The sequence below is a fragment of the Trichosurus vulpecula genome, chromosome 2, assembly GCF_011100635.1.
Source record: "Trichosurus vulpecula isolate mTriVul1 chromosome 2, mTriVul1.pri, whole genome shotgun sequence".
Lineage (NCBI taxonomy): Eukaryota > Metazoa > Chordata > Mammalia > Diprotodontia > Phalangeridae > Trichosurus > Trichosurus vulpecula.
Window position 1 is genome coordinate 266,474,789 of NC_050574.1, and position 24,061 is coordinate 266,498,849.

A 24,061-nucleotide genomic window follows, 5' to 3' on the forward strand; every position below is an offset into this window, starting at 1 on the left:
CATACATGGTGTAGCTTAATAGATAGAGGACCCTGCCTCAAAAGCAGTACCGATCTGGCTATGTAAATGCTTTGCAAACTTTAAAATGAGATTTTGAATGCTGAATACATTTGGCTTTCATATCTCATCAAATTTTGCATGTTTTTAAGTAATAAAAAGGAGAATTGAACTGACAAGGAATTATAGCATCCTAGAGTCCATTATGCTGGGAGTACATAATGAAAATAGAGATATTCCAGAACATCACAGTTCTAGAGCCATATGTGGTAGGCATTGGAATTTTTCAATCAAGATAAAAAAGTTTAAATATGAGAAAGACACAAAAAATAGAGTTGGAGCAGACTTCTCAGGAATAAAACCTACTTTTTTAAGGCCTACCAATTTAAGGACTTACCAGGTTCAGTGGGATAGTGAGAGGACTGAAAGGACAATGTGCTGTTTTCCATACTATCTGAATCTGAATCTGGACCTGTTAGAATTAAAAGGAAAAAAAAACCCAAATCTGAAAAATACAGAGATTGACTTTTTCCATATTGTTTCTGGAAGAAATTCCAGAGTAAGTCTGACTCTTGTCTGTTTATTTTACAAAAGCATTAGAACTACATGATTTAAGGGACTTGCACTAGTTTTTGTCTCTCCCATTATATTGTAAGCTCCTTGAGGACAGAGACTGTCTTTTACCTCTTTTTGTATCCCTAGCACTTAGCACAGTGTCTGGCACATATAGACATTTAATAAATGTTCACTGAATTTAGAACTCAAGGGTTAAAAATGTTGAAAATTGTTTTTATGTGTAACTGGGGAAAAATTTTTAAAAATAAATTACTTAAAATAAAACATAAGAAAAGAAAAAAAAGTTTGTTAATTGATTGATTTTTACTTTGCATCCAATTTTTTGCTTATCTGTTGACCTACCAGGTAATCCAGATGAACACGTGCAGTACCTTGCCTGCAGTCATAAGGTAAATGTATGTATTTAGGATTGCCCCTGTAGAGGCAGAATGGCGCAGTGGCTAGAGAGCTGGCCTTGGAGATAGAAAGGCCTAAATTAAAGTGCCACCTACAACCCATACTAGCTGTGTGACTGTAGGCAAGTCATTTAACCTTTCAATGTCCCAGGCAACTCTCTAAAACTATAAGTTTCAAAGAAATTCCAGACCTGAGAGCTCCCTATTCCAATGAAATCATATGTCCAGGCAACAAATATGTGGTATGTGTGTATGTGTGTTTGTGTGTATGTGAACATAAATATACAAGTGTGCAAATCATATACACATTATGTATAACGTATCTAGTTATATGTGAATATATTTCTTAAATTTACAAGTGACTATTCTCAAATAATAAGGACCTAAATAGATTACATTTTGGGTGAACACAATACTATAGGGATAGGTACTGGACATATGATTTAATTGGTATAGAGAACTCCCAGGAGAGAAGGAACTCCCAGGAGGGGAACTCCCTTTACTAATGTAGGTCAGTGCCATTTCTTCAACCATACTTTTAAAAGAGTTGTCTGAAAGGTTAAGTAAGTGAGTTACCTAGCATCATACAGCCAGGATGTGTCAGAGATGGGCCTTGAACCCAGGCCTTAGTGTCTTCAAGGCCATCTCTCTATTCTCTCTGTGACTTTACCTCTCTCAGGTGCATAATACTGCATTAAGATCTTTCTTCCTTTTAAGCCTAAGTTCCTTTTTAAAAGGAGGCATACAGAAAGCAATACTTCCTTAATCTCTTAGGTCTTCCAGATTTTCATAAATTATCCTTCTAATTTGCAGGGTTGGCTTAGTTCCTTCTCGCCACCTTCATTTTCAGTATGGGTCACAACTAAATTATTTATATCCCTTATATACTTATATCATTCATCTAATATTAGGTGAACATTTACTACATGTAGAGTGTTTTGATAGGCATTGGAGGAGACTTAAAGTTTGGATCAGACTCTATCCCTTACCCTGTAGGAGCTGCCGTCTAGTAGACACTCATGTAACTTTTGAGAAGTCAAGGGTTTGGGTACTCAAGTCAGGTAAGTAGTTATTTTAAAGATACTCCCCAATCTTTTTCATTTAATCACCCTTAAAAAGCTATGCTGCATATGACTTCTTTTAATTCAAAAGGCTGAATGTTATTTATTCTCCTTCCTCAGACCCATCCTTACTTCAAGATACAGCAGCTCCCTCTACTCATGTTTTCTACCTTGATGAGGGAGGGGAAATCCTTATTTTATAAAAAATAAAATATAATAATTAATTAGTAAATTCAAAAGCAGCATTTTAAAAAGAACATCTAGAACTCTTGTAACATCTTTTTGTACCAATACGGACTTATTAGCTACGTGAAAAAATGACACATAAAGTTCCTTTTTGGATACTTGGAGTTATTGTAGTAGTGGGTGCCATGCCAGCTGTTGGTACTAGTTTGGATTCTTGTTAAACAAAAGAGTCAAATATATTAGACATGAAATCTTGATCAAATACACTAGAGAACCTGCTTTATAATCTTCACTCTGCATCATTGATCTATAATGGCATAATGCAGGGGTTGAATTTCTAGAAAAAAGATTAGTTTTTCTCATGTTATACCTTATCCTTATATACAAGTACTTAATCAACATTTTGATTAAAAAAATTACCTTCCTACCCTTAATAAGCCTCCTATGACTCCCTCCTACCAAGTAACACTTTACAGGTAGTGGTGGAGTGGGGACAATCAAGAAGTAGGAACGTTTGAGTAAGCTTACACTATTTAATCAGGTTTCATGGATCTAAGGTGGTGGTGGTTGTTTTTTTTAACCCAGCTACTCAAATAACTCTACCCTTGGTCTGAGAAGAAAGTGACCACTGGCGAATGAGTGGCATGGAAGGTTGGGATGTTAGCAATTCAACAATTAAAATATGAAAGGTTCCAAATAAGGGGTTGTCTTACCCTATAACTAGGAATTTTGTTAGTCATTTGTTCTTATTTACATGGAGAGAGGGAGAAGAAAAGTCCAGGATAGAGCTTTGGGGGACATTCATGGTTAGCGGGAGGCTTAGTGTTAGCCTTGGAAAACCTGGGCTTTGATCTAAGTCCTGATAGTAATTAGCTTCATCATCTAGGCTTTCTGAGCTTCAGTTTCCTCATCTGCACAGTGGAAATAATAATATTTGTTCCACTTACCTGACAGGATTATTATGAGGAAATTGCTTTGAGCTATGGCTATAGAAAAGATTCCATGGAGTTTTTTTTCCTTCGACAATAAATTGGCTTTGTAAGATAATCTGATATTAAAGGGATTCCTAGGCTATCCTACAAATTTTCAAGTTCATTATCTAATTTATTAAATATTGTTTGGCTGCTTACATGTTTAAACTCAAAGTTTCCAAATATGAAGGAACATCTCCTGCTATACATATACACAAACGCACAAATCTGAACAGTAACCACATCATAAAAGTGATGGGAAGAGCCAAATGCCCGAACCTTCGTCTTGTTTCTGGCTAAGTACGAATAAACAGCTTAATCTAGATTCTTCTGCATGCTTAGCTAGAATAAAACTGAGGTCAATTTATGTAAAATCATAATCAAAATGTATTGCCAAAGATTTATTTGTATGCAGGTTTGTGCTCATTTTTAACCTGTTGATGGCCTTCTCCTCACCTCCCCTTATCTTTCCTTCCCTCCTTTCTTTTCCTCTTCATTCCCTTTGCCATCAAATATTTGCATCCTCCAAACCCAACTAGAGAATTTCTCCATCATGAGAGAGTCTGGGAGTGTCGAAGAGTATCCTCAAAACAATCTTATTCTGGAAGATTTTACCAGCCCATTTCATTTGTTAGTATGCATACATGTAATGATAATTAACTATTCTTACCCAAATCTTCAAACCGAAATGGCACTACCAATTTTTCCCCTCGTAGGCCTTCATGTCGGACAAGGCAATTAGCTGTTGCATTTTCCCCATATGCACGAACTCTAAGTGTGCTTGTTGTATTACACTTCTTTCCATCATGTTCAAATGTATGTTGAGTTTCACCTGCATAACAATTTTTAGAGTAATTGAAGTGGTGACTTTTTTTTTGTAAAGTCAGAGCAATCTATTTGTGACACCAAACTTATGGGTTAAGTTCCCACTAAGACCAGTCAGCCAGGCTCTGTTCCACACCATTTGGCTCAGTCAGACATTTTACAAGTGCATGTCATTGGTCACAAGGACCACATAAGAGAGTTTAGGTAGATCACTGCAAACTTCTCAACACTGCAGAGACAACTTAAAGCTCATGCCCTATCTATGATGGGTTTGTAGCATTATTGGTCAAAGATAGTACATTATTATTACGAGTGGAGAAGACAGAGGAGTTAACATAGATTGTATCTACAGAGGCAAAATAGAACGAAAGTTTATTACCCGAATATTTACATATAATAATAGTTGAGATGAATGGATTCTCTGATCATAGTCTACAAATAATTATTAAGCAATTATCTCCTTGTTATTTTTATATATCAAATTCTTGAAATTGTTTTTTTTAACACTTTATTTCTCAGAAGGCAGAAGGAGTGAAGATTCAGAAAGAGATGCCCAGTGGAGTACCTTCAGTCTTTGCTCGGGCCTATGCCACTTAACATTTTTATCCAAGATTTGGATAAAGAAATAGATAGCATCCTTATCAATAAATCAACATTTATTAAGCCTATTGTGTGCTAGACACTGTGCTAAGCACTGAGAATATTTGAAAGAGGCAAAAGATAGTCCCTGCCCTCAAAGAACTTACAATCTAGTGGGGGAGACAATATGCAAACAAATATACACAAAGCAAGTTATACACAGGATAAATCGGAAATAATTAATGGAGGGAAGCCACTAGAATTACAAGGGGTTGGGGAAGGCTTCCAATAAAAGATGAGATTTTAGTTGGGACTTAAAGGAAGCCAGGGAAGTCAGTAGATAGAGCTGAGAAGGGAGATTTTAAAATCTGATTTTCAGATGACACAAGGCTAGGGTAATGTATTAAATGATAGGGTCAGTATCCTCCCCAAATGATCTTGACAGAGTAGAAAACTGGGTTGAACCTAATAAGATGAAATTTAATAGGGACAAATATATGATTTTATACTTGGGTTCAAGAAACTGACTTCCCTTACTCACGAATACAAGGTAGGGAAGGTGTGGCTAGAGGGCATTTCATTTGAAAAATATCTCAGGATTCTAGTGAAATGAAAGCTCAGTTTAGGTCAACAGTACTTTTATGACAGTCCCCTCCCCCCAAAGGATAATATAATCTTAGTCTGTATTGAAAGAGGTATAGGTTTTAGTAATGAGGAAGTGAGAATCCCTCTTTATTCTGACTTGGTCAGATCATATCTGGTATATTATTTCAGTTCTGGTAACCACTTTTGAAAATATGTTGACAAGCTGGATAGCATCCAGAGTGGGGCAATCAGAATTGTGAACAGCCTCATGTCTGTGACATATGAAAATTTGATTTGGAGGAATTAGGGTTGATTTTCTTGTAAAAGAGAAGGCCCTGGGAAGAAATGATCGTTATCTTCAAATACTTAGAACCTTAAAATGTGGAAGAGGGATTAGACTTTTTCAGCTTGGCCCTAGGGGACAGAACCAGAAAAAATGAGCAAGGAGACAGATACAGTCATGATGTCAGGAAAGCCTACATTTAGAATTATCGAAAAGAGGAATGAGCTGCCTTTCAACCTCGCCATTCAACCAAAAATATTCTTTCCAAAGTTACCAGTGATCTCTTAATTTCCAAATCTAATGGTCTTTTTTTCAGTCATCATTGTTCAGCTCAATATATTATGGAACTTCAAAGTGGTCTGCCTTATGAAATAATGAGCTCTCCATCACTTCACATGCTCAAGAAGAGGCTGGATGGTCATACATAAGGGATGTTGTACAGGGGAATTCTGCATTGGGTAGGAGCCTGCCTTAAGAATAAATGATGTTCCTTTCAACTCAAGATTCTATAACTCAACAACTACCATAGTATAGTTATTTTGTTAATAGGATATTTTTTCATGCCTTTGGTGGTATTGCTCTCTACATTATGTAGAACTAAAATCATATCTGCTCTATTTGCAAACATTAAATCAAATCTATTTTTATTATCTCTGAAAATATCCAAGCATTTTAATGTAAAGGGTTAGCTGTTTGACTCTTTTTATTTTAGGATAATGGGTCAAATGTTGCTGTGCTATCTCAGACAGTGCATTTTGTTTTTAGCTTGTTTTTAATGATGAATATCCCCACAATCTGCTAATAATACTTAGAAGATTAAGGCATAATATCAGCTGGTTAGAAAGAGTGCTAGATTTGGAATTAGAGGACCTGGATTATAAATTTGGCTCTGTTCCTTATCATTTATATGACCCCAGTCACCTTTTTGAGCCTCAGCTCATGCCAAATGTAAGGGTTAGACTAGACAGTATCTAATATTCCTTCTGGTTGGTTCAATGAATGCATTTGACAAATTGGCAAATTGTCTTTTCTCTGCCACCAGAGGGTGCCAAAACATTTCCAAATACTTTGCTGTCAAAATCAATGGAAACGTATGGAGCAAGGAAAACTTGGAATTGGGAAGCATTTTTCATACTTACCATAAAGTTCAATGCCATTGCTCAAAAGCCAGGTTATCTGTGGAGAGGGCTTGCTTCCTTTTGTGAAACATTTTAGTAGCACCTCTTTCCCATTGAGAGTTCTAATGGTTGATGCTTCTAGCGTTGGCTTGGACGGAGTTGCTAGATAAATATTATCGAGGAAATTGGAGAGAAAGCATTATGATTACTAAATCAAACCAGTTTTGGAGGGTATGTTTTAATTCAAGAGCTTACAATCTCAGCGTTGCCATCAGTGAAGCTTAAGTGTTGGGCTTTTTAATGGGCCAGGCGACCTTTATTTCCTGTTCTATTTTTTGTTCTATAGTAGCTAGTCAGTTTCCGACTAATTGGTATATGACTAAATTTCATTTACCAGAGCTCTATCACCAGCTATCTCTGTGACCCTAGGCAAGTCACTGAGCTTCAGTGTCCTCATCTGTAAACCGAAGGGGTTAGAATAGATGTTCTCTAAGGTTCCTTCCATATGTAACAATTTATAATTCAATGATTATTTTAAATCTTTTAAATTTATCTACTCTCCCCACTCCTCCTGCCATTAAAACAGTGTAGGTTTGGGTCCTTTTCATTCTTGTTCCAGAAACATTCTATTGTGACATCTTGGTCCTTTCTTTTATTTGCGTTCTATCCCACTCATCTATGTGTTTTCAGGAACACCCAGGAACCATTTTTCTTCTCTCCACTACCCCAACCCTTAGATCTTTCTTTGGGGAGTAAGGTAATTGCTAATTACATAGCTTTATCATTAACCAGTTGGGCTTTATTGAATTTTTTTCTACAGATCAAAGGTGAACCTTTCAGAGGCAACAGTGTAAAGTCTTCATTTGTTTACTTCCTCTGAATCTTTCTCCAAAACTGGGAAGGAGTCACACCTGAAACATTATCAGCCAACGACACTACTCATACTTCCTCAAGCATCAATGTTTCTTTCCCACCAAAACCTACCCATCCTTCTAGGCCCAGTTGAAATGGTACTCCCATGAAGTCCTCACCAGCCACACCAGCTGGAAGCAATATCTCACTCCTCTGAACATTAATAACTCTTCATTAATACTGTCTATGACATTAACTATAATTCAAGATAGCATGAAATAAGTCTATAAAGATCTTATCTCCCACATTAAACTGTAAACCTTTTAGGGCAGGGACCATTCCTTGTTCTTCCTTGAATTTTTCATAGAACCTACCTAGTGTAGTGTGTTGCATAAGCATTTGTGGAACAAATGAACAAATAATTATCTCCCCACTACCTTTGGCACACCTGCTATAGGTTGCTGAACCATGCTGTAGAGGATGGTGATTTTAAGAAGGTAAGATAAACAGAAAATATTTCTTGGTTGCAAATAGAATCTTTGTAGCTTGGATTCAAATAATAATTTATATCTATGGACGATGTTAATCAGACAACCGACTTTTATCAAGTACTTACTACATGCCAAGCACCATGCTAAGTGCTATAGATAAAAAGAAATACAAAAGCAGTTCTTTCCCTTAAGGAGTTCATGTTCTCATGGGAGGTAATATGAAAATAACTAGATTAATATGGAGTAGATGGAAGGAAATCTCAGAAAGGAACTGGGGACACCAGGAAAGGTCTCCTGCAGAAGATGGGATTTGAGCAGTCTTGAAGGAAGCCAGGTAGCTTATTTGTCATTATAATACATACCTAATACAATTACATTCACTTCTCTGGTTCTCACTGGTTTGGTATAATGTAAGCATTTGTACACGCCTTCATCCTGAAGAGTCACATTCAATATGTTGATGGTGAGCTGATCATTGGAATGATGTAGTAGTTGGTATTTTCGATTTTTTAAAGCTGCAGAAGGAAAAGAACTGTTATACAGGAAAGATGTGATCATTGGATGACCCTAAATCAGCTTAGTGAATGATTAAATCCAAGAAGAGGGTTTTTTGTGGCGGTTTCTCACACACAGAGACACATACAATTTAAAGGACCAGATGTCATTTCTTTCATTTAGCTGTTTTTAGATGCTAGTGTTAATAGCTGGATTCTATGTTACAGAATAAAGTTGTTTTTGCATGGCTATTTAAGAAGTGATGGATATTTTATGTTTGGTTGAGATCTAAAATGATTCTGTGGATAGATTGGCAACAAAACTGGCATGAGGATTCTGTTTTGGTCATGGATTAGAGAAGGTTATAAACTTGTGGCTGATTAATTGTGACTGGACTATATTATAATATATTCCCTCCTATGATTTATCTCTTTGAATCTGATTCAGTTAAAACTGTATCATTGTAATAGAGATGAGTAATGGAAAGAAAAGCTCCCCTAGACTCCATTGTCTTTTCTATGTGTTATTGTTTTGTCATCAATACTGAACATTTTCCAAAGGATTTGGATTTAGTACTTCAGCATTCAGCAAAGAGTAAGGAGGCAACCCCTCTGATGCTTGCAACCAAAAGCAAATGTTTGAGTCAATGTGCACACTTGACTGGCACCGCAATTTCAGGCCAGGGGGTTATAGTTTGTCTCAGAGGTGAATTGAAATGAGAGAATTAGGTCATTTTGAGGTATGTGGAGGAAGGAGGAGGGACAAAAGCTTCTGAAATACTTTGATGTGTTTTTCAATTGGCAAAATTATAAAGTGGAACAAAGAGAAGATTGTGGAGAAGACATTGACAAGACAATGACAAGAATTTTGAATTTCACCCTAAAAATTCATTCCACCCCTAGCCTTCTTACTTATCTAATTGGTTAGTTCCTCACAGAACCTCCATTTTAAGTAATTTCTCCTGGCTAGGCACTCCTTTATTCCTCTCTGGGTTCTGCTCCTGATATTCCAGTCTTTCTGCACTATGTCTCTGAAGGGTATCTTCCCTCTCTTCTCCCACTTTTCAGTTTCCTTTTATGTATTTTTTCCCTTATTAGACCACAAACTGCTAGAGGGTAGGGATTGACTTTTTTTTTGCTTGTATTTGTATTCCAGTGTGTAGCACAGTGCCTGCCCTGCAGAATGCACTTAATAAATGATTATTGACTCACTGACTGACTTTGAGTACGAGGACATAGGCTCAAACCATAGCTTTGCTGACTTGTTAGATTCTAATGAGGTAAAGAGCCTTTTGAAAAAATTCTGTAAAGATTCCAAAATACTGAGGACAGAAAATGCTAGCCACATCCAGAGGAAGAACTATGGAGTCTGAATGATGATTGAAGCATACTATTTTCACTTTCTTGTGGCTTTTTCCTTTTGTTCTGTTTCTTCTTTCACAACATGACTAAGGTGGAAATATGTTTCCATGTTTGCACATATGTAACCTATATCATATTGCTTGCTGTCTTGGGGAGGGGGGATGGGAGGGAGGAAAGGGGAAAAATTTGGAACTCAAAATCTTATAAAAATGAATGTTGAAAACTATCTTTACATGTAATTGGAAAAAATAAAATACTATTTAAAAATTCTGTAAAGATAAGGCAAACATAAAAAATTAAGGGAAGGAGACCATGCCCCGTTCCTCTTTCCTCTAATGTTTTTGTCTGGCTGATCACATTAAACCAGCCTAAAATGGTTTTAATTGATCTTCATGCTGTCAGTGTCTGGCCCCAAGTAATTGGCAGGTAATACAAGAATCCTAGAGGGCACTCAATGGGTTCTCTTCCTTTTCTGCTCCACAGGTGATTCAACCTAAGAGGGTCCTTAGGCATTGGCATCCCAGGATCACACGTTCAAACAGAGCAGGGCAGCCACTTAGTCCAACCCCTTCGTTTTACAAATGTAGAAACTGAGCCCCATGGAGGCTATATAATTTTGCCTAATGTCACAGAGGTAGTAAGCCTAAAGATTCCAAAGTAAAGTGTCTGCTAGAGTTCTAGAAATGCTGGAGGAACACAGGACACTGTGAAATCCTTATGCTGCACCTTAATTCCATGCTAGAGCCTGAGTGTTTCGAAACATGTCAGTGTCCTTAGAGCTCAGAGATTTTGAAGGGACATTAGAAATCATCTTGTCCAACCCCCTCATTTTACACAAATAAGAACTCACATCCAGAAAGAAGTGACTTGCTTAAGGTAACACAGGAAAATTCCACATGCCTTGTATGCACATCCTCCTCACCACTATCTCATAGAATCCCTCTCTTCCTGCCAGACCCAGCTCAAGCACTGCCTTCTACTCAAAGCCTTTTCTTTATCCCTTGTGCCCCACCTGCTCCTCTGTACTTCTATTTATCTATATTTCTTCTATATGTACTTATATGTGTACTTAGTTTCTCCCAAAAGAATGTAAATTCCTTGACAGTAAGGATTATTTTTACTCTTTGTATTTATATTTCCAGTGCCTACCACAGTGCCTGCCACGTGGTACATTCTTAATAGAAGCTTGTACATTGATTAGCAGGGTGGGCACCTGAATTCACCTCCTTTAACTCCAAATATAACATTCTTTCCAGTGAACATCTGTCTCTTCCACATGTGCCAGCAGATTTATGGCCCTAGTTATGTGAAATTTATCCAGGGGAATGAACTGAAAAACATTGAGTAGTTCCTTTTGGGTGACGAGCTACCATGATTCATCCATTGAGGATACAGAAATGCATACAGGAATTTCTTTCCCATGGAATGAAATACTTATTGACAGCTTGTTAGTCATCTTATCTTCATAATAAACAAAACAAGATAAGATAAATAAGGAACTAGTTTTGTGATATGGTTTTTACACAAGAACTTTTCCTTTAATCAGGTTAGGAAAACAAAGTATCTTCTTCCTCATAGAGGTCAAAGATATACATTTCCAGGAGAAATGAAGGCCATCAAGCCAGAGGTACGATGGAGACAACTCCTACGGTTTGGGAGAAATGATTGTTTGATTTTCAATGTGAGCATTTGCACCTCAGAAACTGGCAAAGCTATAAATCGGGGTTTGATTTATTGTTCTGTTGATTGTCTAGACTTAAGAAAGTGATGGATAAAATGTTAACAGTCCAGACATAAAAGTATGTTGTGGATCCATGCATTTCCCTTCTAGAGAGCTGCTTGTTAAACATTTTCCTGTATACCTCTGACCCAAAGTAAATCTTTTGTCTGTTATTCAACATTCAACTAAACATTTCAAGTTGCAGAAGGTCAGAAAGTGAAAGTTGGGAGTGGTAACAATGTACTTCACAACTTGGGCCCCCTTCACAAATCATTCTGGTGGGGTTTCCATTTCAGACTTCCTGTTAGTAGCAGGAACGTAGGTTAGTATTCAGACAGCCACAGAAGGGGATGATTCAGATGTTACAATAGATAGGGTATAAAAGTCCACCATTTCAATGACTCACTCAGCGTTTCTTTCCCCACTGGCTTATTCTTCATTAGTGGAAAATCTTTTAAGTCAAAATTTCTATATATTTTTTTCATCTTAATACTTACCAGGATGCTTGTCAAAAAAAATGGTAAACCCAGAGGGGGATAACCATTGGAGGGATGACTCTTCAGCTTGAGAAATGACACATTTCAGAGTGAGCATCTGGCCCTCCTCCACTATGAGAGTTTCTGTGTGATTAGTCAAAGATGCCTCTGAAAAATAATAATGATTATGATTATGGTGATGATTAATTATAATGATGCTGATGATGATAATGTTTAGGAAGACCAGTCTGCTTTTTCCAGGGCTGTTCCAAATATTATTTGGGAATCAGATATCAGTGTTGTACAATGCAAAAGAGCAATGGATTTGAAGTCAGGAAGCCTTGGATTTGAATCCTGCTTCAGTCATTTACTAGCTGTGTGATAGTAAGCAATTCACCTGATCTCTCTGGACTTCACTTTCCTTATGGGTAATAAGAGGGGGTGGGACTCAATGACCTCTAGGACCCCTTTGACCTTGAAATTGATTACTTTTTGATCCTATGACCTCTATGATTCCTTTTAAGCTCTAAATCTATTTTCCCTTTGATTTTTTTTAACTGAGGAAGGTCTTGTATGTGGACTTACCCGTTAGCAAAAGAATTCATCATACAACAAATTAATTCAACAAACAGTTATGTATTTATATGATCAAGTTGCTATGCTAGGCACTGGTGGATATGAAGATGAAAAAGAAAACTACCCTCAAGGAGATTACACTGTAGTATGGGGATAAGGCACATATAATGATATTGCTAGAATTCAACTTAGAATGTGATAAATGAGGGGATCCCTCTAGTTGGGTGGTTCAACATTAACAATAATAATAATAGCTAACAATTATACAGCACTTTAAGGTTTGCAAAGTGCTTTACAAATATTACCTCATTTGATCCTCATAACTCCAAGAGGTAGGTGTCGTTATCATCCCCATTTGACAAGTAAGGAATCTGATGTAGGCAGAGATTAGAGACCTAGGTTAGGGTCACACAGCTAGTAAGGGTTTGAAGTCAAATTTGACCTCAGGTCTTCCTGATTCTAAGCCTAAAATCTCTACATACTGGGCCACCTGGCTGTTCTATCATTATCATTATTATGATTATTCATTCTATAATTATTCACTAATTCAATGAACATTTATTAAATATTAATTACATGTCTGCTATGTGTCTAACACTACACTAGGCATCTTGGGAGACAAGGAGGTATGAGAGGATTTGATTCCTACCCTCTACAAGTTTACTATCAAGTTGGGGAAAGGGAAGCTGTGTAAACATTATGATACAAGGCAGCTTATGGTAAGTACCATAGTATGGTGCTATAGAAGTTTGGAGAAGGAAGCTATTAGGGAAAGTTTCATGGAAGAGATGTGTTTCTTAGTCCTTAAAAAAAGAATAGGATTTCAATAGGAGAAGAAGATTATTCCAGAAGAAGGAAACACACGAGTAGAGAAGCAGTGTGGGAGGAGAGGAATAACCACCAGAAATGGAACAAAAAGAACAGGATTCAAGTCTAGAGTCTCACCCCCATTAATAATGTGACCCCAGAACTCATTCAATCTCTCTGAGCTTCAAGATCTCCATCTGTAATGAGGGTAGTAACACACCTCTTACCTCACAGGATTGTAGTAAAGAAAACGCTTCATAAACCTCAAAGTGCCATAGAAATAGGAGCTATTGTTATTATTATTAAGTATGGGAAAGCGTGGGGCACGATATTTTCTCTTTGCTCAGAATCCTCTTTTTTTTTAAAGCTCAGTTCAAGGCACCACTTCCTCAGTGAAGCTTTCTTTGATTCTCTGGTTGTTAGTGTTCTCTTCTTGCTCAGATCACCTTATATTCATTTATCTGTGTGCCTTCATATTTCCCCATAAAATGGAGCTCCTTGAGGGCAGAAATGGCTTCATTTTTGCCCTTTTTCCCCCCAGTGCCTAGTACAGGTACTCAATAAACACCCATCGAATCAAATTGAACTGGCTAATTGTAATTTTGTTTAGCTTGTGGCTTTTTGTGTGCTCTGCATGCAGGTGAAACTTAATAAAAGTTTGTTGAATTTGAAGAGCAGACTACAATAACTCTAGATCATCATTGTTGTAGGCTTTATTTAAATCAATTCCATGACCTAGAAATGCACTGAATTAATTCTCAAAGTCCCTAAAGCCCTACTTTTTCCCAGTGCTTGATATGCATTGCTGGGCAACAAGAAGGAATGGATAAACTCCCTCCTTGTCCATTTTCAAAAAAGTTTATGATGAAGCCATAAAATTCAGAATACTCGCTAGTCAGAATTTATAAACCTATGGCATTTGGATCCCTTATGAAAATATCGTTCAGCCTCATTGATTAGCTCTCTTATCCCCAGCAAACCCACTTTTAAGGAATTATGAACAGCAATGAATGTACAAGAGCTACAAAAATCAGCAGTTAAGAGAATTTATTTTTTTAATCAATTTCTTTTTGGTATATATGTGGGGTCTGGGAGAATCTTATAGATGCCTATGGCAAATGGTTTATTTCTTGTATTCGAAGGGCAGCAATTCTAGGAAAACTGGGTCCTAGACACTTGAGTAAAAAATCATGTCACAGAATTAAAGCTGGAAGTTAAGTCGAGACCAAGTCACTCGGTCTCCTACACCTCTTTCCTCATCTGTAAAACAGGAATTATATTTGGCCTCATCTACCTCACAGGGTTGTTTTAAGGATCAAATTAGGTATTGTATGTGAAAGTACTTTGCAAAGGGTAAAGCTGATGTGATATGAAAGTACTTTGCAAATGCTTAATTCTGATATAAGGTAACACTTATAAATTTACTACCTCTAGTAACTGAACAAAAGGAACCCTGAAGCTAAGTCTTCTAACTGTTCTCCAACTCTCATCTATTCACGTTTCACCTAAGAACTGGATTTCACAGTTTGTCTATCCCTTTCAAATAGCTTCAATCTCTCTGGGTTTCTTCTCTTTTACATTAAAATATCCACATCTACTCTGTCTTTAGAAACAAAGACCTTTGATTAACTTGCTGCGCCTTCAAGCTTTTGTCAGGTTACTTCTTTCCTTTTGTGGCCCAATTTCAATGGCCTACCCCTGCTATCTATCCACATTTCCTTTGTACCCATTTTCTTCTTAATGATTGCAGATCATATCATAGATTCAGAGCTGTCTGGGACTTCAGAGGTCATCTACTCCAGTACCTTCATTTTACAGATGACGTGAAGGCCAGGAGAGGTAAAATTAGAAGCTTGAGGTCACAGAAGTAGGAAATAGCAGAGGCAGAATTTGAACCCAGATCCTCCTACTCCAAACCCAATTTTCCACTGCACTCTTCTCTCTCGGGTACTTTACAAACAACAAAAGGATTTCCACATGTGACTTTCTTTGATCTCCACAACTCTATAAGGTAAAGTACTCCTGGCGTCATTCTTGGCCATTTATAGATACGGAAGCTTAGGCTCAGAGAGACTGTGACTTTCTCATGATCATGTAGCTGGCAAATTTCAGAAGTGTGATTTGAGCCCCTGAGTCTGGGCCCGGCACTATAGCTTTAAACCACACTTCCTGTCTACAAGCCGACTTAAACCCCAATCACTTTGCTTATACTTTGCTCTGGAAGGTTAATTATAACTTCCTTCTAATTAAATCTAAGAGCCTCTTCCCATTCCTCATCACTTTTTTAACCTCCTTTGTAGCATTTGACTGGGCTGACCACTTTGTATTTCTTGAAACTTTCTTTTCCCTTGGATTTAGTGGCACTGCATTACCTTGGTTTCCCTTTGACCTCTGTATTACTTCTCTATTTTCTTTATTGGTTCTTCCAACTCCTCTTGTTCCCTGTTCTGTTTCCCAAACCTCTGTCCTTGGTCCTCTATTCTTTTTTCTCTATACTCTCTCAAATAAACTACCCAGTCACATATGAGTTCCTTGGGGATAGAGACTTTTGGCCTGCTTGCTGTGACCTGTATGGTCTCCCATCTCTGCATCTTTGCAGAGGTTGTTGTTATCTATCCCTAGAATGTACTCCTTCTCCAACTTCACTTTGCTGAATCTCGCAGCTTGCTACAGGAAGCCTATCCTGATTCCCTACTCTACCTCTTTGTCCCTAGTGTCCCCAGTTAATTTTAATATATTTTGTGTTTAATTTCCTATGTACACATTGTTCCCCCTCCACCCCACCCCAAACCCACCAGAATGTAAGTTTCTTGAGGAAAGGGACCATCTCATTTTTGTATTCCCAGTGCCCGGCACATAGTAGGCTCTTCATGAATGTTTACTGAATGAAGGAATATTCTGATTTTATTTTTGAATCTTCAGAACTTTGGATATAGTAGATGTTTAACAAATGTTTGTAGAATTTAATGGAATCAACTCTTCACATAAGTCAACAAGCATTTATTAATTGTTAGGTACTGTTGCTAAGTCTGGGGATACAAAAAAAAGGCAACTCCCTCTTCCCCTCCCCCTATCCTTACCGTCCCTGTTCTCCAGTCAGTCTCTTAATCAATTAGTATTTATTAAGCATTTGCTATGTACCAGTGCCAAACACCCAAGGAGAGCACATTCTAATGGGGGTAGACAACATGTAAGTATCTTAGTACGTATAAAGTGTTGCCATTGCTGTTGTTCAGTTGTTTCAGTAGTGCCAACTTTCCATGACTCCCTGTGGGGTTTTCCTGGCAACCATTTTCTCCTCTAGTTCATTTTACAGATAAGGAAACTGAGGCAAACAAGGTTAAGTGACTTGCCCAGGGTCACCTAGCTACTAAGTGTCAGAGGCCAGATTTGAACTCAGGAAAAGGCATCTTCCTGATTCCAGTGCTCTATTCACTGCACCACCTAGCCACCCTACATTCAGAGTACATGAAGGTAACCTGAAAGGTCTATGACCTCCATAAAAAACTATCTTCTCTTTCCAGATTTTCGATTTCTGTCATTTTTAACTCTATCCTTTCTATTGACCAGTTACTAAATTTGATTAGGTCATCCTTCTAAATGTGTTTTACCCTGGATTTTCCTTGTTTCTGCTGCCCACTCCTTAGTCCATAGAATCATAGAACACCAAAGCCAGATGATATCAGAGAATACATCATGATTTTATGGATGAGGAGACCGTGGCCCAGAGGGGTTAAATGACCTACAATCAGCCCATACTGGTTCCTTAAGTTGTTAAATCTCAAGTTATCACCAAAAATAGAAGTCTACAATAAAACTATATATTTCAAGTGTATTTCTATAGTTTTTAGTTACTCTGTTTAATAGGTACTGAGATGTTCAAAAGATGCTGAATGACAGAGCTATTTCAACTTCTGTTGTAAAGATAGTATTCCAATTCCCAAAACTTAAGAGATGCAGGAGAGGTAGAGGTAGAGAGAGAGAGAGAGAGAGAGAGAGAGAGAGAGAGAGAGAGAGAGAGAGAGAGAGAGGTGTCCAGATTTGGAGTCCTGCCTTTGAGACACAAAAGCTGTGTGATCTAGTGCTAAATTAATGCCCCAGGCAATGCTTTATGGATATAATGTGCTGAGCTGCATGGGTGGAGAAGTTTCCCTAACATGAATTCCCTACACCTAGGAAATCACAGGTTAGGGTAAAAAATAAATAGAGATAACAAAGAAGAAAAATATATAATTCAACAAAGGCTGCTAGGTTGTTTCCTCTTTATAATGAATCTCTCTCTCTCTCTCTCTCTCTCTCTCTCTGTATATATATGTATATATATATATATATATACACACACACACATATATATGTATATGTATACACATATGTGTGTGTATATATATATATATATATCCATTTAGACTCAATGAATATGTGACAGAGAATCTGATAGCTTAGTTCCCACGTATTCAGGTTCAGGTGGCTTATTCCAGTAAATGTGTTCTGCTATTACTTTCATTTTGACTTGGGATCTCTACAGAACTTGTGTTTCATCTCCTTTTTCAGCTAGATCTATCTGCTCATTTAATGAAAGTTGTTGTTTTTTCATTATGTCCAACTCTTCGTGACCCCATTTGGGGGCTTCTTGCAAAGATACTGGAGTGGTTTGCCATTTCCTTCTCCAGCTCATTTTACAGATGAGGAAACTGAGGCAAACAGGATTAAGTGACTTGCCCAGGGTCACACAGCTAGGAAGTATCTAAGGCCAGATTCAAACTCAGGAAGGTAAGTCGAGGTTCCCAGCCTAGTGATCTATGCACTGTGCCACCTAGGGGCCCCTTAATAAGAATAACCCACATTTATTAAGTGCTTTAACATAGGTACACAACAACCCTGTGAGGTAGGTAATGCAACTATTGCTATCTCCATTTTACACACAAGGAGCTCATTACTTCATCCCTTTATCACTACAAGAGCCTCCTAGATGGTCTTCCTGCTCCTTGCATCTTCAAAGACCATTTTCATCCTGTCAATTTCCCTCCTTGGGAACCTAGAATCTTTTTTGGTCTATTGCACCAGGTCCAAATCTCTCAGTGTAGCATCTTTCACTACTCTCCAAAACTCATCCTGTGATCTAACCAAACTAGATTCCTTCTTGTCCTTAGAACCTGCCTCAGCTCCTTTGCCTATGCTATCCCCTTTGCCTACGCTATCCCCTTTGCCTGGGATGCCCTCACTTCTTTCTGCCTAGTTAAATCCTTTTTATTCTTTAAGGCTCAGCTATAGTTCTATATCCACCATGAAACGCTCTCTAAATACTCCAGCTCACCCCAATCTCTTCCTTCTCTGACCTCCTGTAATCAGGGCCAACTTTAAAAGTATCTTCCAATGTGATGTAGTAATGATTAATGATACTAATAATAACTAGTGCTTAGGTAGCACTTAACTATATGCCAGTCACTGTGCTAAGTACTTTAAAGAGATCTCATTGGAGATGATATGGCTGATGTGTCTTATAAAGGCTCCACCCAATCAATATCTTTTCTATAGCCCCATTGGTGACTCTTAAAATTTCCTCATTAGCTTCTTTCCTTTGAGTTAAAGAATCCTCCTTTGTCAAAATGCAAGTATCCCCAGGAGGGGTAACATGCTACTAATAATAAGTTAGTATCTACATTGCACGTCAAGGTTTGCAAAATGCTTTACAAATATTCTCTCATTTGATCCTCATAATAGCCCTGGGAGGTAAGCACTATTATCATCTTCATTTTATAAGACCACTTAGCTACTTACTGTTAGCTTTAGTGCAAACTAATTCATTGGATCCTTTCCAATAGCCCACTGACAGAGAACTGGGATTGAAGAAAACACAAAGGGTACCAGGAAACTTTGGTCTTGAGAATTAGGGTAAAAGAAACATGATTTACTTCACAATTTCTCCTGCAGTCAACCTCATTTTTTTAGTCAGTACCACATACTTTAGCACTTAACTATACACTATCCAGTTTGATTTAAGAAACCACAAATTAACATCTATGTTGTATTGTAGGGTAGCTAGGTGGCACAGTGGATAGGGCACTGGGCCTGGAGTCAGGAAGACCTGAATTAAAATCTGGCCTCAGACACTTACTGGCTGTGCAATCCTGGGCAAGTCACTTAGCCTTGTTTGCCTCAGTTTTCTCACCTGTAAAATGAACCAGAGAAGGAAATGGCAAACCAATGTAGCATCTTTGCCAAGAAAACCCCAAATGGGGTCACAAAGAGTAAAACACAACTGGACAACAACAAATGTATTGTATTTTTATTTATTTTGTTAAATAATTCCCAACTACATTTAATCTGGTTCTTCCACTAGAGAGTTTCAGCAAGTTTGATACCTCTGAGGGCACCAAGCCGACATGACTTAGTACCCAGGATCACACAGCCAGCGTGTCAGAGGTGAGACCTGAATCCAAGCCTTCTTGGTTCCAAGGCTGGCTCTCCATCAGCTACACCTCACTGCCTTTCATTGTATAAAATACTTAGAGATGACAAGTGTATTAGAGAAGTATAAGCAGCAAGTTTGTCCTTGAATTCTTCCTGTTGTTTAGTTGTGTCTAACTCTTCATGACCCCATGGACCATACTGTCTGTGGGGTTTTCGTGGCAAGGATATTGAGGGGTTTGCCATTTCCTTCTCCAGTGGAACAAGGCAAACAGAGGTTAAGTGACTTGCCCAGGGTCACACAGCTAGTAAGTGTCTGAGGCCACATTTGAACTCATTGCCTTCCTGACTCCAGGTCCAGCATTCAATCCACTGCACCACCTACCAGCTAAGTTCCTGTACCTGACATTAGAAATCTTGAGGAATTTTGTATATAATGTTTCTTTTCGTAAAATGATAGCATTGGTGGGAGAAAGGAAGGGAAGATTAATCAACAGTATATATAGTTCTATGTGGCATTTGTTCATTTAAGAAGCATGCAGAGAGATAAAAGCCAGCACAATGTAATGGAATAGGGCATTGGAAGACCTGGATTCAAATCCTGCCTCAGATACTTATCAGTTTGGTCACATGAGCCTTAATTTTCTCATCTTCAAAAGGAAAGGGTTGGATGCCTTTATGTCATAGAAGATAAGAGTTCTGACCTTCCTCTGGGCAAGTCACTTAATCTTTCAATGTTCTAAGACTGTATGTAAGTTGAAGAAAAAGTGTTGACTTACACTGGTAGAAGGAGCTTGGGTGTTTTCTGTAACGGTGAAAAGCACAGGGGCAGGTGCTATCTCAGTGACCTTATAAATCACCGAACTTAGCTCTCATTCCCTAGAAAATCTTTTGACCTGGTGGAAATAGTGTTCCTCTGTCTTTTGTGTGTACCAAATTTAAAATAGACTCCTAGACAGATTGGCCTTTGGTTTTTGGCGAGAATAGTATTTAAAGTTGACAACATGAGGCTTTTCCAATTTCAAACAGAAATGTGGTTTAAGGTATTTGATGATACGGGATGCTGTATCCCCTCCCCTTTGTTCCAAATCTTGCTCTCTCTTCCATGGTCATAACTCTTATTATTTTGAAGAATCCACTTGCTGACCCTCTGTTGGGGGCTGAAAACAGGAAAATGTCGTGGAAAGGTTAAACCCTAACCCACTGAGGCTTTGCTTTGCCTTTAATGCTTTTACAAAATAGCTGAAGTGGTCATGGCTACGTGACAGGGTGGAGGTAAAGGATAGACTTGCCAAATATTTAAGGGTCGCTTGTACTCGAAACATCCAATTGTAAAGAATTTTAAAAGAATTTCTGCAACCAAATCCCTACTCTTCTGGATACTAATTTTTTTTACTTCACTTCCAGTGGGGTCCTCTGGATAGTTCTTTGCTGTTTTGGGTCTTCTCCTCCTCCTCTCCTCATTACTACCTTCCCTTTGAAGCTAGACTTCAAATTTTCCCTTAGTGTTTCTTGTTTTATCCACATGTGTGGTATTGCTACCTCCACTGTGTAGGGCAATGCCTTGCATATAACGGGTGCTTAATAGATGTTGGTTAAATTGAATTGAATTCTTTCTGTTTCTGACTCTAAACCTAAATCTGCTGATCAGTCTGTTATAGATCCCTGGGACATAGAGAGAATGTATATAAAGGAATGGCTGTGCTGTCTTCCCTTTAAGTAGATGACTTCTGATCAATAAAGCATTACTTGGAATTGTTTTTTCCCAATAATAGTGGGAAATAGTGGATTTCAGCCCCAGCACAATATTAATGCACATTGTCTTTTATTACTTCTGTGACCAATGGGATATATTGGCAAGACAATGACTGATTGTGGCCTTAGAACATCCTGACACGCAGAATGAAGTAAGCTAAACAAGAGAATGTTGTATTACAGTAACAGCAATATTGCTCAAAGAGTAACTGTGAATGACTAAACTAACCTGAGTAGTGTGAATACTCAAAAAAACTATGAAGGACTTATAAAGGAAAATGCTATCCACTTCCAGAGAAAGAGCTAGTATATGGAGGTATGTATTGTATGGTTATCTCTCTATCTCTATCATCTCTGTCTCTATCTATATACTTAATGTTGGCCTTCTCTGATTTGGGATTGGGAGGGAGGGAGACAGTTCAGCACTCAAAATGAAAAAAAAATATTAAAAAAAGAACATCCTGACTTATATGAAAATGAAAACCATGGCCTTGAGTTAATGAACTCCATGCTCTGACTAGTGGAACTCATTGGTACTGACCCCCTGAGCATCATATAACATAGCCATAGGATGGCTCTGAGCAAAAGAATCTTAAGCCATGAAGCAAAGTCACAGACAGTACCTCTTCCCAGCAAACAACTATAATCATTCAATGAGAGCTATACATATTAAAACCAGTATAGTCACTGATGTCTATTTAACATTTTCAAAGAATTATAGAGTTGAAAGATGTAATCCCCACCTTTTATCAATCAGTACAGTGGACCAAGTATGGGCTCATACACTCTATCCCCTCACCTGAAGAGCTCAACAATATTGGATTGGAAATAGCAAATTCCAGAGCAGAGTAAGAATATTCTACAGTGGTTCGGTAGAGTCTGTAAATGGTAGGGCTCGTGTACAAGTAAAGAAGAACACTTTGAAAATTAACTTTCACGATTCTGTTTTGACATGTGAAGTAATCGTACCTATGGCAATAGATTGCATTTATATAGTACTTTAAGGTTTGAAGAGCATTTTACAGATATTATCTCATTTGATCTTTATATAGCAAATGTGAAAAGTAGGTACTCTTATTATCTCTATTTTTACAGATGAGGAAACCAAGGCAGACAAAGATCAAGTGATTTGCCCAGAGTCACACAGCTAGTATTTGAAGCAGGATTTGAACTCAGGCATTCTTAATTTCAGGTCTGGCCCTCTATCCACTTTGCCACCTATTTGCCTCAATTGATCAATAAACAAGAATTTAATAAACTTGCTATATGCCAGGAATTGGGCTAAACACTGGGGATACTGAATTAAGACACTGTTGTCAGAAGAGATCATAGCATCATGACTGGAAAAGACCTCGGCAGTTCAATTAGTCCATCTCCTTGTCTCTGAGCAGTACTTGTACTAAAATCAACCTATTCCTGAAAAATAATTATTCTAAAAAACCAAAATAAACCTCATAAATCCTTGTGGTAATTCACCACAAAGATCAAATATGAAAACAGAGGGAAGTTAAAGAGGAAAAAAATAGTCTATAAAATAAGTGTAAAGTTTCAGTTCTCCATATTACCAGTTCTCTTAAATATTGGTACTTAGGATAATAGAATTTATGGCTCTATGCTAATGGCTCTCACATCTATTTATCTAGCCCTAATCTCTCTGCCGACCTTCAGTCTCATATCTCTAAGTGCTTATTAGACATTTTGAACTGGATGTCCTGTAGACATCTCAAACTAAACAAGTCCCAAACTGAGCTCATTCTCTTCCTTTCCAAACCCTCCCTATTTCTAAACTGCCCTGTCACTGTTGAGGGCATCACCATTCTCCCAGTCACTCAGGCTGATACCCTTGGTGTCATCCTTGTCTCCTCGCTCTCTCTCACCCCCCATATTCAATCTGTTGTTAAGGCTTGTCAAGTTTACGTTTGTAAGCTCTCTTGAATATGCTTCCTTTTTACCTCTGATTCTGCTGCTACTGTGGTGCAGACCACCATCACCTCATGCTGGGCTGACTGCAACATCCTGCTGGTGGGTCTGCTTGCCACAAGTCTCTCCCCACTCCAGTCCATCCCCCATTCAGTCACCAAAGTGTTTTTCCTAAAGTTCAGGTCCATCCAACTATGTCATTGCCTTCCCTCCTCTCCCATAATCTCCAGTGGCTCCCTATCACTTCCAGGATTACCTGTCAAATGCTCTGTTTGGAGTTCAAAGCCCTTCATAACCTACTCCTCCCCACCCCACCCTGCCCTTTGCAGTCTTCTTACACCCTGCACATATCCATACTCTTTGGTCCAGTGACATCGACTTCTTGTTATTCCTCAAACAAGACACTCCATCTCCTAACACTAAGTGTTTTTGCTGGCTGTCCCTTATACGTGGACTTCTCTCTCTCCTCATTCCTGTCTCCTGGCTTCTCTGGTTTCCTTCAGGTCTCAGCTAAAATCTCACTATTCTACTCCCTCTTAATTCTAGTGCCTCATCTCTGTTGGTTATTTCTTCTTTATCCTATATGTAGCTTGTTTGTACATACTTCCTTGCATGTTGCCTTCC

At 38.1% G+C, this 24,061-nt stretch overlaps 1 protein-coding gene across 1 annotated transcript in view; it reads right to left on the bottom strand.

The window, feature by feature from the left end:
* The window catches only part of CRTAM (cytotoxic and regulatory T cell molecule), a 34,556-nt gene extending 11,024 nt beyond the window's left edge, over positions 1–23,532 (bottom strand). Inside the window, exons 1-7 of the mRNA XM_036744054.1 lie at positions 23,435–23,532; positions 19,133–19,191; positions 11,993–12,139; positions 8,282–8,434; positions 6,598–6,738; positions 3,857–4,018; positions 395–469 (exon numbers count right to left, since the gene is read on the bottom strand). Coding sequence (XP_036599949.1) covers positions 395–469; positions 3,857–4,018; positions 6,598–6,738; positions 8,282–8,434; positions 11,993–12,139; positions 19,133–19,191; positions 23,435–23,532 — 835 coding nt within the window. The remainder of the gene's footprint in view (positions 1–394; positions 470–3,856; positions 4,019–6,597; positions 6,739–8,281; positions 8,435–11,992; positions 12,140–19,132; positions 19,192–23,434) is intronic.
* Between the last annotated feature and the right edge of the window lie 529 nt (positions 23,533–24,061).